Raw genomic sequence first — 17541 nt, 5'->3', positions numbered from 1 at the left:
CACAATGGCACTATAATGGCACAGGGCTCTCAGCCCAACCTCATCCTTACTGACTGGCATCTTGCATCTCTCTTCAACTTCCCCCCTTCTTCTGCCACCCCTACACCCCTCATCCCCCGTCTCCTCTTCCCCCAGTGGTGCCCCACTCTCAAATATTTTAAAGGGGGCAACCAGCTCCACTTAGTGACCCTCAATACTCACTCTGCTATCAAACTCTCCTCTGACATCTGTCACCTCCCTGCCCTGAAGTCCTTAACGTCCTTGCTCTCAGCATGACGTTTTTCAAAGCCATCTCTGTCACTGCTTTGACACTCTTCTCCCAGAGGGCTACAAGAGCCTGGCCATTCCCAGGCCCTCCAGGCCTGGTGGTGGAGTGGCTGTAATCTTCCATGAGTGGGTTCCTGCCTCCATTATCCCCATTCAAACCTGCTCATCCTTTGAAAGCCTAGTGTGCAGGCTGTCTCGCCTTCCTTCTCTCTTACTCTTGCTACCATCTACAGGCCCCCTGGACCAACTTCCCTCTTCCCCTGAATGGGCTGACCTGTCCTCCTCTCTTCTTTCCTCCTCCTCCAAACTTATCTTCTTGGGGACTTTAACATCCACCTCAAATCTCCCAATGTGGCCACTGTTCTCTTTCACAATCTTTGCGACACTCTTTCCCTCAGTATTCTTCCCTCTGGCCCAGGCCACTCTGCCAGACACACCTTGGATGCTCTCATCTCAACAGACATCCATCTCTCTAACCCTCCCACTACCCCTCTATCCTGATGTGACCTCCCTCCTCTCTTCCCACCTTGACCTCCCCTGTCCCTGATGATGTCTCTGCCCACACTGCCAGTCTCCTTCTCCATCATTCGACCAATGAAGCGTGTGTCAGTCGCTGCATTTGCCTCTTCCTTCATCCCTCCTCTGGCCCCTTCCTTTGACTCTCCTTCTGACTCTGTTCTAGCTAACCTCCACCTTTCTATATCCAACACCCTGGACATACTTGCCCCCATCATGAGGATCTGCATGAAGCCTGTCTCCAAATGCAACTCTTGGTATGACTCCAACTTGGCCGCCTTGAAATACAACTGCAAAGCTGCTGAGCGGAAGTGGTAGGCATCTAACTCATCCTCTGACAAACTGGCCTGTTGCCTACTCCAAAGGCAATATCGTCTCTCCATCTGCTCCAAGAAAAGGGCTCATGTCCAAGCCTTCATCTCCGGAGCTACCAATAACACGGCTGAACTCTTTAAAATCTGCAAGGAACTTGCCAATCCTAGCGCAGCCTCCTCCTCCTCTCCTCCTCCTCCTCCTCCCTCCCAGGCCCTCTGCTCTGCATTGGCCACCCACTTTTTCTCCAAAAATCTGGACATCCTGTCCTCTCCATCATCTGCTCCCCCATCCCTTTCTCTCACCTCCCTTGACCCCCTTACCTGCCATACTCTCCTCTTTCTCTCCCATTGCACCAGATAAGATCTCTAGAGTTGTCCGCTCTATGAAAAAGTCTTCCCTAAACAGGTGCTCCCCTGCTCCTCCAGAACCATCAAGGATAACATCACCTCTCTTGCCCCAGCCCTGGCGGACCTCTGCAACCACTCAGTTGCTACTGGACCCGTCCTTCAACCTCTAAAGCACTTTCTTGTGCACCCACTCCTAAAAAAGCAGTCTACTGACCCTTCTTGCCCGGCTAACTATCTCCCTATATCTATCACCGCTTTTTTGGGCAGACTCATGGAGAAGCTGGTCATCCCCCAACTGACCCTCAACACTGAAGTGGCTGGCTGCTCCATGACCACCAGTCCGGTTTCAGGGCAGCCAGAGGCACGGAAACTGCTCTCTTGAACACCCATGAAGACCTACTCTCTAACCTGGACTCGTAACACTCCCTCTTTTCTGATCCTCTTGGATATTTCTTCTGCCTTTGACACAGTCAACCACTCCATCCTCATAAACCATCTCCATGATACCCTAAGCATCACGGACAGTGCACTGGCATGGCTTACCTCATTCCTTTCTAATAGACATTCCCAAGTACAAAGGGGTCCTCCTTTTCTCTCCTCCACCACACTCTCTACCTTTGGTGTCCCTCAGGGCTCTATCCTATCGCCATGGCTCTTCAACACCTACCTGACACCGATGGCCCAACTCCACTTTCACCCCTCATTTCCAGTATTAGGCAGACGACACAAATCATCCTCCTCCTCCTCCTCCTCCTGGCACGGTGCTCTGCCAATTATCTCTGCCTTAATGCCAGTAAGACAAAGATCCTTCTAAAAAAAAAAGTGGGATCATCTTGGACTTCTCTCTCTTTCTTTCCACACATCATGGACCTTTCCTCACCTTTCCCCAGAGGCACAATGACTAATCCGGGATAGGACTGCAAGACATATCCTTGGCCTCAAGCCAAGGGACCACATCTCTCCACCTGTAAAATCTTCCCACTGCCTCCCGTTGACTGCAAAGGTCAAATTCAAGACCCTTTCCATCATCCACAAGGCTGTCTGGGGCCCGGGGTATCTTTCTATCCAGCTATCCCTCCATAAATACCTCCAAGCCAGAATCCTTCGGTCCTCTGGCTCCAACTCTCTGCAGGGGAAACGTTTCTCCAAGCAGAGAGTGGGAGTTAGATCCCTTTCCTCGGCTGGCTCCTCCCTCTGGAACAGCCTCCCTCTCCCCCTCAGACTCGAGCTGGATCTTCTAAAGTTCTGGAAACTTCTCAAGACTTTCCTTTTTTCCTCTTCCTTCCCTAACCCTCCAGCATTCTTTACCAGCACTTGCTCTCGGCTCCCTTTCCCAGACTAGCCCAACTTGGTCCTTCGTGTCCATCACACTCATCCTCCCTTTCTCCCTTGTATCCCTGGCACTTGCCACCTTCGCCCACCCAGCACTTCCTTCCCCCTTCTCTGGGGGCATCCTACACCTGCACTTCTCCCTCAGCCCCCAGCCCCCTTGCACTTACCACCTTTTCAAGCGCTTATACAGTAGGATTTTCACAAGGCCAATATAACTGCTTTTCTGTTGTTCTACTTCGTGATTCCCATGCCCGCCCCCATCTTGTCTTGTAGCGCCTGGAAACACTTGTGTATAGGCGTCGTAAAATTGTCCAATAAATACATAAAATTAACCTATCTGATTGTTTGCGTTGGGGCCGATATTGGTCGTAGTGCACCTTTTGGTATCCAGGGCAGAGATTTGGCCCATACAGCTACTGATATAAAGTAGTTTAGTTGCACAATTTGAATCAAGAAAGGACACAATGAGTGACTCGCCTTTGCCATATACTGGCTTGTATGGCTCTCACTGAATTGTCCATGAGGACGATGGGCTGTGGCATAATCTTGGGAGATGCTGGTCAGTATGGTATCAACTACATGCATGGGATCCATGGAGAGCCTGGGTAGTCACTTAAACAGGGCAGGCACTGCTATAAAGGTTACAAATATCACTCATGGGATACAAGGAGGTTCTATCAAGTGGCTTAATGTAGCACGGCTATGGCCCGTGGAGCACTGACTGCATGCAATAGGCCAGTCAGTGCTCCACGGCCAGAGAAGCATAAGCAGGGAGCTTCTTATTCGTGACATCTGTTGTTCTGTATAGCAGTGTCTGTACGCAGTGAACTCAATGAGAATGTGGGCAGTGACTTAACCTTGAAAGCCATAGATGGAGATTGCACCAACCTCATGAATTGGATAAAAGAAATGAGTGTGTGCAGTGGCTTAGCCTGGGTAAGACGGGTCTGGGAAGTGGGGTGGGGGGCACAAGCTGTATGCTAAAGGCCAATGGGGAATAGAGGCAGGAGCTCATTACTCTGTCGACGATGCTCTTACCCTCCATGTAACCCCCAGGTGCGTACCCTTTGTGGAGATGCATTGATCCCCAGTTAGGTTTGTGCTTTGTAAATCCTATACATACCTACATACATACATACATACATACATAGATACACAGGCTCTATTTCACAGCCCCTGCAGGCCGTGGATCCATGAATAATCCAAGGAGTGCCTTGACATCGGCAGCTCAGGATCCGCCGAGCGCTAGCGACATGGAATGAATGAACGTAGCACCTCAGCAGGGTGACTCCTATCCTGGGGTGATACTGGTCTGTATGGCACTGGATGTATGCAGCGGATCCATGATCAGCCTGGACAATGAACTGCTTAATATGTGTACATGTTCACCCTCATGACACTGTCTGCATAAAATGGCTCTATTAATTAACAGTGTCCGAAACCCGAAAGATACTTTTGCTGGAGCCCTTCCTCGGAACACCAGAGACTAGGTACTTTTCCCGGGTACACCATATACAATGGTTGCAGTTGTGGGGGGAGGGGCGCACGATTCCACAATACTTTAGGGCACTACAGAAAATACAGTGAGGGGCTCAACCCATGCTAAAAGACAAAAGAAATTTGGCCACAAAAGGAAATATATTAAGGTTGATGTAAAATACAATGGCAACAGGTGGTTGAACAGTTGTCAGGCCTCCGCGTCTCATCAGGCTTCACACTTTACAGTAGGGGTGGGAGGACAGAGACCACTCCCCAAGGAGGCTCAGGCACAGGATTCCTTGCAATTTAGTTAGCTTCTTGGAGAATATAGTCTTAGCATCCAAGCTGGAATGGAAGAACCGGAGACCCTAATCTTGCAGGACCCACCTCTTACATGTCATCTTAAGACAGAGTCTATGCACCTGCCAACTTTATAACACCTGCTTCAACAAGCAGTCAATGTCTCAGCTTGCACCTGCACTTGGGGCAAAGTCTGCTCCATGGGCCCCTGGGGTTTAAAGGCTCCTCTTTTGATCCCACCACCAGTGGAAGGTGTTGCAAGGCATCCCGGCAGGAGAGGATACCGGCAATGAGATCCCGGCGGCTTTGGGTGCATACCTACCCAGAGCATCACTGGGAGTAACATGTTCTCCATTGCCCCATCATCAGTGGGTCCTATCTGCTTTGTCTCCTTTCACCTTGGGGTCTCGCCACCCTTCGACGTAGATCCCTTCTTCGTAATCGCCTTCACCTTCAAACTCGCTGTCCGACAGCGTCTCCTCATCCTGTCCGTCTTCCTCTCTTCCTATTTCCATCTAATTGGAGATAAAGAAATCCAAATAAATGAATAAAACTAAACAAAGATACAAGAAAACAGGAGCACTTTCCCTTGCTGCCTTGCGAGAGTCTTACAGTTTTTAAGCGGTTTAAAAATTACTTTGTAAATTCTCCATAACAACTGGCTGGGCACCATGTGGCCAGACATGTCTTCCTATAATATGTGAACACAGACTAGAAGTCAATTGTCAGACTGTCTACACCACATATTTCTTTGCAATGTTTTAAATTAGAATTCAAAGCATTTGTAATATGTTTTCTAGAGCCACCCCAGCTGTTGCTGAAAGCTGCACGACCAGAGGAAAACCGATAACTTGGGGTAGGTGGATGGGAGATGTACTTTTTTGCATAAGCATCTATTAAAAAAAGAAATTATTTAACTGTACTAACATTGTACACTGGATCTCTTAACCATTTTACAATCTCCATTGCCAATGATCCCTTCTAGTATACGTTTTAATCATAATAGGAATGGCACCATCCTGCTACTAAGAAAAGCACGTTATCCTACAATAACCATATACATTATTTTCTGATAGAAGCCATAGTTAGCTATAGTCGGTCTGGTACACTCCTATTGGAATCTTTCAAAATATTCTTTAAAGAAAGCGGAAGGGGACAAAAAAACACTAGTGAATGTTTCAGCCCAATTTGCATTAATCAAGGAGCATGTTGGGACTGGAAGAATGACCACAAATGTTTATAATTGACAAATAAGTTTGTTAGAAAAGAGCTGTGGGCTTCAATCACTAAGTAGATAATGCACAGTGGGTGCGGTGCTCATTTCACAAAACTCACCCTAACATCAAAGGATTTTCAACATTGACCAATATATACTAATTCGGAAAGCGTTGTGACTTGGATTTAAGGATTGAATAGCTGCAACATCAGTCTTGCCATTGGAGTCCAAGGGGTGTTAGCCAGGTCTCAGGGTAAGGATGGCTGTGCACATGCTCAGTTCTCAAAGCACAGACATCCTAAGGGAATTATATATAGAGGATACAAAGTTATCAAACGTAATATATTTTTCCCCTCTTATGGCTTTCATGCCCTGCAAGGAGGGCAGACATGGACTTTAATGGCCCGCCAGCCCGAACTAAGGCATGCCAGAGCGAAGCGAGGACCTCAGCTTGGGCTGTGGGCCGTTAAAGGCCACATGGGCCCAATTGCAGGGCATGAAAGACATTCACACCCTGGGATTTGTCTGGGGTGCGAATGGCTTTCACAGTTTTTCTTTGGGAGATCTGCGCTGCTAGCGCAGCCCATCTTCCAATGAAGAATGAAAAAGAAAAGAAAAAAAACAAAAGATGTCCGCTGCCATATGGAAAATGTCCCTTTTCCATCTCTATGGCGCCAGCCAGATGAAAGGAGCTCCAGGACCGGAGCGCAATTCTCCAGTCCCGCATTTAAGTAAAGGGGATGGGGTAACAAGGAGCCGCTCCCTGTTGCCTCCCTGCCATGAAAAAAGAAAGAAATGCGCAACCCGGGGAAAGGCTCGGGTGGCTGGGACAGCGGGTGGGGATTGTATAATCTCGCCTGCTGTTCCAGCCACCTAATTGGCTGAGCGCCCTTCCCCAGGTGCGAATGTCAATCAACTATTCTTCCTTCATGATTCATGCACTGTGCAGATTAGGGGAAGCTAGCACCCTTAATTGTTTAAGCAAATTTGCTCACCAGCACTCCACTTCTCACAACTAATCCTCCACACGCTCTAGAAATGTATCATGTATTTCCCCCAAATTCCTAAAGTTATTATGTAGCTGATTTCTCATATCAAAAACATTCTCTAGGTGTATGATATAATTAATTTTGTCCCCCTACTTCAAGTTGCTTGGGGGTGCATCTGATTTCATCTTGAAGCAATTACACTCATTGGCACCGGGATCCCCATATGTAAAATAACCCCTTGTCCTGCCAATCTAAATCTCCCAGGTTGCCCCACTCTAGCAAGGCTGATTGCCTTATCCTGGTGTCACTCACTTTGGAAAGTTTTGCCCAGCTGCATCTCAATGCTACCCTAGGGTGGTTTGACCTCATGGCATGACCAGAAAAAATGGGTATACAGTATATATCGAATCCTTTATATTGAATGCCCATATATCTAAACTTTTATCTTGAAAACCTTTATAGTGAACGGATTTAGCGTGGGGTAAAGGGTTAAATATTTTTGGGAAATAGTCGGGCTGGGTTTTTACGGGTAGGAAACGGGTTCGGCGGGGGATCCCCCTCAAACCCCCCAAAAACAAAATGCATTCACTATAAAAGTTTTCAATATAAAAGATTCGATATATGGCCATTTGTTATATATTACTTTCGATATAAAGACATGTAACCTGGGTAAGAACGTTGTCATATTTTACTAAACAAGAGTGTGAATTAAGTAAGTGGGTGAGAAAAGTGGGCAGTGTTTTCTGCATTGCTAGTTTGATGATGTTCAGAGTAATCAATATCTTGGCATGCAGATTACTTTTGTACAGAAGAAGAGAAAACATGTTTACTTATGCACGTGTGGCATATATAGTGTGATCCTTATTAGTAGTAAAAAAAGGTGTGAAAACAGAGAGAATGCTCCAGAGTATTGGGGGAAATGGGGGGGCCAATCCCTCTCTCCAGCCAAGGTTCCCACATATGGGGGTCTATCAGAGGCATCGTTGGGGGGGGGGGAGCTGAGGGGCTATTCCCCCGGGTCTTTTGGTTGTAGCCCCCAATAGAAACTCAGGGAGTAACCAAAATGCTAGCTAGCACCCGAGTCCCAACATTAGCCTAGCCCCAGATCTTTTCCAGACCTAGCATCACCCCTGGGGTCTACAAAGATCGGACAAAGAAAGGATTGCTTCTCTCTTTCATCCATATGGTGTCAAGAAAATGAGAAGCATTTAGTTCAGAAACAGTAACATTTGTTATTTTCAGTGCAATGACGAGAGCCTATAAGAGCTCAAGCGTTGACTGCGTAGTGGCAGCGCGCAAAAGAAAGCACTCTAACTACATGTATCTCTCTCGATTAAAAAGAGCCTCCTTTCCTAGGACCAAGTCAGAATGGTACAGGCCCACCGGGGAGAGACATTCTAGCTAGAACACTGGTTAAAAGGCAAGCCCCCAAAGCATCCAAAGTACCCTACAGAAACTATACTTTGGTAGACCCACATAGAGAGTGCATAAGTAACTTAAAGATAGCTAAAGTCTGCATTAGCAGCTTAGTGGAAGAGAACATAAGAGAGTGCATAAGTAACTTAAAGATAGCTAAAGTCTGCATTAGCAGCTTAGTGGAAGAGAACATAAGAGAGTGCATAAGTAACTTAAAGATAGCTAAAGTCTGCATTAGCAGCTTAGTGGAAGAGAACATAAGAGAGTGCATAAGTAACTTAAAGATAGCTAAAGTCTGCATTAGCAGCTTAGTGGGAGAGAACATAAGAGAGTGCATAAGTAACTTAAAGATAGCTAAAGTCTGCATAAGCAGCTTAGTGGAAGAGAACATAAGAGAGTGCATAAGTAACTTAAAGATAGCTAAAGTCTGCATTAGCAGCTTAGTGGAAGAGAACATAAGAGAGTGCATAAGTAACTTAAAGATAGCTAAAGTCTGCATTAGCAGCTTAGTGGAAGAGAACATAAGAGAGTGCATAAGTAACTTAAAGATAGCTAAAGTCTGCATTAGCAGCTTAGTGGAAGAGAACATAAGAGAGTGCATAAGTAACTTAAAGATAGCTAAAGTCTGCATTAGCAGCTTAGTGGAAGAGAACACGGGTTCCTATTACAGAGCCCTTTGTGCGCTGGCGGGAGCATGGCATGCAGAGCTGTCCTTGGTCATCACCTCATCATCCGGTTGGAGATAGTGCTCGGCGAAGTCCAGCATGGCTCTCTGGATGGTGGTCCTGTTGTGGTACTGAACAGCTTCCTGGGTGGAGAAAAATAAGAAAAGTGACATGGGTGACCTTATGATTAGCTCACATCATCAGCTTCAGTGTCAGGAGTCCACGCCGCAGGGAAGTGGCTTCATGAAAGCACTATGGTCCACTGTACTCTGTTTTACAAGGTTTGTACAAAAAATGTGTTTTTCGACAGTTAATGAGAAATGTTTGTACTAGCCCTGTCCTTACTTGTTCAAGAGTAAAAATCCCATTTCGATTTCTGAAGGAAGTTCCTCAGATATACCGTAGATATCCTCAAAATTAATTAATATTACAATCCTGGACAGGGGCACCCAGAAAAACCATTGACTGGAATGCAGACTGGATTAATCAGAATAGACTTGCATTCCACCACAGGCTGTTGGTGGCACTCTGTCCTTCGCCCCTCCACCCCATGTTCTCCCATACCTCTGATTGCCATCCCCCTGCTGAGCCCATCCCCCTTACCTACAGAGCGCTGCTCTGGTCTCTCTCTGCTCCATGAGAAGGCCACCAGCTACATAAAATAGGGACAGAGAACATTTTCTTCTTAACAAAGTGGCCATCTTGTTTAAAAAAAAAGGAAATTAGATTTGCGCTGCAGTTCAACACCCATTTTCATTTAAAACTAAAACTAAATTAGCTCCCCAGAGGGAGCACCAGGGTGCTAATAGTGTTAGGGGCCATGACGGGCAGGGTAGACTTGGCCGAAACCAGCCCTGACTCTCCCTGTGGCCCTCACAGCTGGCAGGCTGATATCGGCCAAGTCTACCCCCTGTAACAGCACTTTACCCTATACTAGCAAATTGATTCCGTAATAGAGCTCCTCTCAGCCAATCAGAATGTTTGGAATGCAGTCTATAATCTCTGGTATATACCTCGTTCCAAGAATTCAGACTTAAGCAGCAGCCACACAGGCAGCTCACAAACCATTATCTCCCAATGTGTAAAGTCAGAGAGGGTGGTGTTCAGTTACATTTCCCAGACTAACAAACAATAAAGCACAATATGTGTGAAGTTTATTATTACAAGTTCCATTTTCATTAAATTCACTATTCAGGTTACTTGGGAGTGCTCGCTTTTGCCCCACAAAAAGCACTGTCATTTTTAGTTGCATGTGTGAGTTGCCTTCTAGACCTCAGGAGGGGTAATTATCACTTTGTCTCTTCCCCAAACTTATGGCCCTCACCTTTCAGAAAAGGTAGCAGGCGCTCCTCTCCAGAAAGAACATGGCATGATAACCTGTTCTGAGATGAGAGTTTGCAGCACACGCTTTTTGCTCACTGTACCTTTCACAGATGAGAAATAACCATTTGCATATCAGTCTTTGTCCCGCCCACATGGGCAGTCCAGCACCGAAATGCTGTGGCAATTCCCTTCTGAACAAGAGTACCAACAGCAACCACACACATGTGTTACAGCCTTGTTGGGCCTCATCAGTGAGGTGAAGCTGTGCCTCTCTGAACACAGTGAGCAGAGAGTCCACGTCTGGGTTCCCCCAGGTAACTCAAGGTGACCAACCGCAAGTTCCTTGCAAATATTTCAAAAAAGGTAGCAGATGCTCCTCTCCAGAAATGCCTCGAGAAAAAACTTGGGGGAGGGCCATTATCCCGGGAGGATGACCACACTCTCAGTCTGAAAGAGTCAATTAGCAGTTGAATTCCATTACAGACCTCTTCTCAGCCAATTAGAATGATTGGAATGCCGACTTTAATCTCTGTAATAGACCTCATTTTAATAATTCTGACTTGAGCAGCGCCAAGAGAAGCAGCACAGAAAACAATTGTCTTTGGCTGTGTGAAGGAAGAAAGCAGGGGAGTAACCTTGCTGAAAATGTTGGGGGGGGGGCATGTCATCTAAATGAAAGGGGGCCCTGACAAATGAGTCAGACAAAATGGTGAGTCACAAAAGTTGTGGGGGACAAACACCATTGTCCCCCCTAAAATTACACCCATGGTAGAAAGGGTCATGGGCAGTTCAATTCCAGAAACTAACAAGCTACATTGAAGCACAAAATGTGCACAGTTTTCTGTTACTAGTTCCTTCCATGTTCATTATATTAACATCACAAGTTTCTGGTGTGTGCTCATTTTTTCGTGCAATACAATTACTTTGCTTTTTGGTTGTACAACTCAATGTGCCAATAGACTTCCAGACCCTGGGAGTGATCATTATCACTTGGGACAGCCACTCTTCCCCAATTTATAGACCCCAGCTTCAGTTCGGGCAGTGACATTAGGGCGGCTCTCATCCCACGACTCTCCCACTGGCTATAAAGCATATTTCCAGTGTTTTTTCCTCAACATAGAAGACCTCTCACTAATCATCTGTCCAGATAGTCCGGTTGCTGAAAAACCATAGCACCCCCTCCCAAAAAAGGTGTGATCTATCAAGCGCAAAACAGCAGGTATGCTGCCTTACCGTCATCAAATTGGAGGACACAAAATGGAGGATAAGATGCATTCTCCAAGCGCAAAACAGCAGGCATGCTGGGTTACCCTCGCAAAGATGGAAGACAAGATGTATTCTCCAAGCGCAAATAAGCAGGCAAGCTGGCTTACCGTCATCAAAATGGAGGACAGAAAATGGAGAACAAGATGCATTCTCTAAGCGCAAAACAGCAGGCAAGCTGGTTTACCGTCATCAAAATGGAGGACACAAAATGGAGGACACAAAATGGAGGACAAGATGCATTCTCCAAGAGCAAAACAGCAGGCAAGCTGGCTTACCCTCGCAAATATGGAGGACAAGATGCCTTCTCCATTTTCTAAAGTGCACTAGATGCACTGATGTGATACAAAACATTCCAGTGATTAACATTAGGTGAATGAACTGGGAGAAAGAAGCACGCTTGCACATTCATCATTGCTGCTCAGATGTCATACAGATGATTTGGAAATATGTCACAGAGACTGAACAATGATCATGGACTGTATTTAAAGCTAAAAAGCTAAACCAAAAGATAGGGAAGAAAGGTGCAGTAGTTTCTGGTGTGATTTCCATAGAAAACTAGCCAGAATAATGGCAACAGAAGCTGACTTTACAAGTCATAGATAGTGATGCCACCTATACAGTAATATGATTATGAGGATATTGGCAGAGGCAGGAGTGGATGGTAAGCCTTAGAAAAAGTAGCTTCTCTTGGGAACAGCAGCTGGTGGATATCCACATAATTTGCTAATGGCAATAGCATCTACATTGTACAAGTACCTTGACACGAAACTACCTCATTTTGTTAAAAGTGAGCGAGACTGCAGTGGCCTTTGTCTTGGGATTTCGGCAGTAAGTAGGAGGTGCTTAATCAGCTTCACAGCCCTTTACCCCTAGCGCACGGTATGAGTAGACATGTCGTCCACTCACGCCCAGACCGACACGGCCTGGAACAGTGGTCGAAGTGTACGAAAATGAATAATGGAACTATGTTCCCTACTGGCCTGACCCTGCTCCCCACAAACCCCATCACCGCACCCCCTCGTAGACCCAGTACAAACACCCAACCACATGCACCCGCTGTTTAAGGGAACCTTCAGTGCAGCGGACTGAAAGTGCAAGTGTCAACTTCTTCCTACACTTTAATTTTAAAACAGAAACATTCCGGGACGGTTTCTTTTAAATAAAAGTATAGGAACAGTAAAACGTAATTAAAAAAGTGGACGAGCACTGCTCTGAACCGCTGCTGCCCACTTCCACCACTGGCCTGGAACGTCAGGGATATTGCTGTGTCCACCCCTCGCGCAGTGGGCGGTTCTTACCGGCCTAGGATTGAAGTCCTCCTCCTGCAGGCTCCACTGCTCCTTGTAGAAGCGATAGTACACAAGGTTCTGCTGCATCACGTCATCCTTGGAGTCGAAGAGAATGTAGCTCGACACGCATTGCACGGCGTTCTTGATGTCGTTCACTGCAAGCAGAGTAAAGAAAAGCTAGCCCACCTGGATCAAGAGACACTCCAAAGAACTACATTCACACTGACCACAAGGACTAGTGATATCTAGGGGGTTTTGGAAGCTCGTGACAATGGGTCTCATTACGACCCTGGCACTGACGGAATGAAGGGGGCTAGTACGGGTCCGGCCCCCTTCATTCCGTCAGGGCTGATTATGAGGTTCCCTTTGTGGGACCCGGATCAGACATCTGGTAAAACCAGACGTCTTTTCCGGGTCCCGCGAGGGGAAGAGGGAGGTAACAATGGGACACTTGTAATGTGCCCGTTGTTACCTCCCTCCCCATTCCCATTGAGCCCTATGGGGGCTCAAATGGGAATGGGGAATGGTTCCTGCAAGGAAGACTTACTGGGTCCTCCTATGTCGGAATGACCCGGTAAGGCCCCATTGCAGGAATCCGGTTATGGAGCCCGGTTTGGAGGCAGCCATGGTGCTAAGAGCACCATGGCTGCCTCCAACCTCGTAATGAGGTCCAATGTCAATCCCCTTACAAATGCCTCTAAGACCTATTCTGTCGTGGACAAAATAATTCACAAACACATCTTTTAAAAGCACCATTTCAGAGATCAAAATTAATGGTCAACAAGGAAGCGCTGAACTTGTCGCCTGGTTTTAGGACATCGCCCAGCGAGCAGGAGCCGCTTTTGGAGAACAAGGACCCAGTCATGAGTATCCAACTTCAACTTAAGATACAAGCAATCACACTTTCTCCATCAGGTATAATAACAATTATTATCACTAGGTTATGAGTGCATTCTAGAGGGCTGCAAATGTTGGTCATGATCACTTCCAGTATAAATTGTAAACATAATAAAAACGATACCCTTGTCTTACTGAGCAAAGCATATAAAAACCTAGAATAACCATATATCTTCTAACAGAAATTTGTCATTCCAAGATGTACAGTCTTTCGAAATACCCCTATGAGAACGGGCAAGGGGAAAAACAAGTCCTGTTAGTGCCAGCCTGTTTTGCATAAAATCATAGGGCATTATGGGACTGTAAAAATGAACACAGATCTTCGTATTTGACAAACATGTCTGTGATAAAAGGTCTGTACGCTTGATTCATTATGTACATAATGTACACTGGGTATTTCAAGATTCACCCTAATATAAAAATATTTGGAAAACCAAATCATATAAACTGAATCGGACAGCTTCATAGTCTGGATGTGATAATATGAATGCTACAAATGTTTCGTTTCCCCGACAAAGTTCTAGTGGGCTCTCAGGGTAAGGATGGCTGTACACATGCTCAGTTGTCAGTGCACACCTAATGAAAGGGAATTTTACTTCTAGGAAAATAAGCGTAATAGAGATGCATATAAGGGCAAGTGTAACATCACATGCATATATTTGTATGACACCCGTTTAGTCAGAGTGAAGCCTAGCTCGAGGTAGTAGCCTAAGTTAAGCTTACTAGGCCCTTTCAAGCTATAAGCAGAAGCTGGCCACCTTACAGTTATTTCTATCCCTGCATTTCATCCTGATCTATGGGCGCATGTTGCACACACACTGTGAATCCATCTTAAGCGTCGCACTGCAAGATGCAAGTGGTTTAATGCTGCATAAAAGGCCACTGTGCTCCATGTCACTCTGGCACCACACATCCTCTGATGACAACTGTCCTGTGTGGTAACCTAAAGTCTATGTAGGAGCCCCGGAGGCAAAACGACAGAAGGAACTTACGCTTGTAGTAGGCGAACTGCAGATAGTGGTACATGGTGGCAACAAACTTCTCCACGAAAAAGCCTCCCACGTTCGGGGTCAGGTTGGACTCACAGTCCACTTTACACTTCAGGACATCCACAAAGAGATCTAGCGTTCAACCAAAAGAGAAAGAAACAGAAATAGCGAGACATATTAAAATACCTGGGTTCCAAAAAGGCCTCATGTTACGGAATTTATTTATTTATTTATTCACATTTGTAGAGCGCACAGCAGCCTTTCGGCATTGTGGCGCTTGTTACAGAAGGTGAGCTCAGCTTAGTAAGAGAATGCAGAGTGCTGCGAGTCAAGAACCATGCATCAACCGGATCCAGGGATCCCCTCGTAGATAATCAATAGAAAGCACCCCATAGATTAGACCCCTCACCCCACGGTCACCCATGCTTTTCTACATGTGCATGCGCCCCCTTCCACCGGCGATGCGCCCGGTTCAAGTGCAATTCCAAATGTATGCAGATGACACCAGATCCTACTCTCCACCACTCTGCTTTTCTTTCTTATATTCTGACTGCCATGTAATGCGGGACTGCTTTTATCCGAATTGCTAACAATGTATTCTATGTTTAAGTTAAATTGCTGCTAGTTCGCCCAGGCCTCTTTTTAAAAATATAGGGCCTCATTACATGGATGGCGGTGGACCAAGGTGCTATTAGCACCTTGGTCCATGCCGGTAAAATACCGGCACCACCTTGGAAGAAAGGGGAATTACCGCCCTATTCCAAGGTTGGCGGGGCGGTAATTCCCCTTTCGCCCATTGCCCTTCCCCATTCCCATTTTTGCCCCATAGGGCTCAATGGGAATGGGGAAGGCGCAAATTGCGGTACCGTAATTAGCTCCCTGGTCCCTTTGCGGGTTGGTTTTTAACGCCTGCAAAAAGCAGGCGTTAAATTCACCAACCCGCAAAGGGACCTCGTAGTAGGGCGGTAAGGGTTTACCGGTACCGGTAAAATAACGGTACCGGTAAACCCTTACTGCCTACCATGTAATGAGGCCCATAGTGTTTTTACATATCACTTCGTTGATGCGAGTGTGTGGCTTTTATGCTAGCTAGTTAACGTGCAACTGTGCACTGTCAGGTGAAACGGTGTAGAACTCTGTCTCACTTTGACCACCCTGCAATCGAACTACAATCCCACTAGCATTGTAGTTCTCTGAGCATATTCATTTGCATAACATGCGCGAGAGGGACCAGCAGGTCTGTGGCGGTCCATGGTGCTCCGTGGAACAAGTGATGAGTATACCGGTTAGATATAACCTCGGGATGTCCTACACTATTCAATGTGCATGTGCTAGCATTGATTAAGGCTGAAAAGGATAAGCTAGCTGCCCGTGACCTGAAGGGGGAGCAAATATTGCCTAGTTCAAGGTCCTCCGCTATAGTGAAGCGATATCTGGATGACGCAGCTATGGGCCTAACGTTGTCAGCTGATATAAGGGAGCCTTTAAGCCCGGTAGCACTTGCTAATGAGAGTAGCTCAGTTCAAGATATGACAGGAATTCAATCTGCACCCCCAGGAATACAGAACATTACTCTGCAAAAAAACAACAGAAATAATACAGAGCAAGGAGTTATAACAACTACACAGGATAAATGCACTATGCTGATCTCGGAGGATCACAATATGATTGCTCTCTCTAAGATTGTATTACCAGAGAGCAACAACTCACTTCAACTAATGCAGAGCAAGGAGTTATAACAACTACACAGGATAAATGCACTACGCTGATCTCGGAGGATCAGAAGGTGATTGCTCTCTCTAAGATTGTATTGGTTTATAGTGATAATACCGAAATACAAAATCTTGAAAAAAAAAATCTCGAGTTCAAAATCTCGAAAAAAAAAATCTCGAATTTTTTTTTTAATACGTTTTTATCTCGAAATGGGGGGGTTCCCCCCCAACCCCCCTTTTTTCTATTTTTTTTTATTTTAACCCTTTTTTTACTTACCTGACCCCAAAAACACATAACTAAATAAATAAATAATTTGAGATTTTTGTTTTTCGAGATTTTGGATTCGATATTTTTGCAGTTCGAGATTTTGTTTTCGGTTTTTTGACCGACCACCATTGTATTACCAGAGAGCAACAACTCACTTAAAAAAAAAACTATCTGCTGGAGTTCCCTGAAAATACTATTACTTAATATGAGGTCCCTGTTGAAACATGCTCTGGATGTGGCGACTTATGTGGCTCTTCATGATATTGATGTCTGTGCACTTACAGAAACATGGGGTCATCCTGCTGCAGGCCCTATGCTGGTGCTTGCCACTCCTGCTGGCTACGATATGTTCAGTCAGGATAGAGTAGTGGGAAAGGGAGGGGGGTTTGCCTTTATTTTTAAAAGCACGCTTGACGTATGGAGGACAGAGAGCCTGGACATCTAGGGAAGTGAACTGTTACATGTTAAAATAAGAACAAAGGCCGAGACTACATATAATTTGCTCTTGGTCTACAGACCGCCATCCTCTATGCCCAGCTTTTCAAACTTTGTAATTCCATACTCCCTATTATTAAACCTACTCCCAAGGCCCTGGCCATGGGAGATTTGAATTTTTGGCTGGGGAATGTGAACGATCTGCAGACAAAACAGCTGGAGGATGCGCTGGGAGATTTAGGTTTTAAACAAATTGTTTAAGTATCTACGCACATTAAAGGGAATACTCTGGATTGGGTGTCCCTACACAACATTGATACTGCTGATCTGTTGATCTCCCCTCGCCCTTGGTCGGGTCATTTCTTTGCACATTTTACAATCAGATGTGATAAGGCTCCAAGGAAAAGGGAGGTTGAAAAAAATAATTAACAAATCAAGGGATTTTAGGAAACTTACTCCAGAGGCATTAGGACCTTAGCTTAACCCACTGTTTGTAAAAGCTAACGATTTGGTACTGGCT

At 45.8% G+C, this 17541-nt stretch overlaps 1 protein-coding gene across 2 annotated transcripts in view; it reads right to left on the bottom strand.

Moving 5' to 3' along the window:
* Positions 1-4396: 4396 nt before the first annotated feature.
* Positions 4397-17541, bottom strand: part of P3H4 (prolyl 3-hydroxylase family member 4 (inactive)) — a 95822-nt gene continuing 82677 nt past the window's right edge. Inside the window, exons 4-8 of one of the 2 annotated variants that reach the window (XM_069634506.1) lie at positions 14610-14738; positions 12730-12875; positions 9446-9494; positions 8902-8985; positions 4935-5071 (exon numbers count right to left, since the gene is read on the bottom strand). In XM_069634506.1, coding sequence (XP_069490607.1) covers positions 8906-8985; positions 9446-9494; positions 12730-12875; positions 14610-14738 — 404 coding nt within the window. In that variant the 3' untranslated portion in view covers positions 4935-5071; positions 8902-8905. Of the gene's footprint in view, positions 5072-8901; positions 8986-9445; positions 9495-12729; positions 12876-14609; positions 14739-17541 lie in introns of both variants that reach the window. The other variant, XM_069634505.1, reaches the window with a different exon arrangement.

The sequence above is a fragment of the Ambystoma mexicanum genome, chromosome 13 (assembly GCF_040938575.1).
Source record: "Ambystoma mexicanum isolate Mex_15411 chromosome 13, UKY_AmexF1_1, whole genome shotgun sequence".
In the NCBI taxonomy this organism is placed as follows: domain Eukaryota; kingdom Metazoa; phylum Chordata; class Amphibia; order Caudata; family Ambystomatidae; genus Ambystoma; species Ambystoma mexicanum.
Note: the sequence above shows the minus strand (reverse complement) of the source record. Positions and strands in the feature narration are given on the sequence as shown.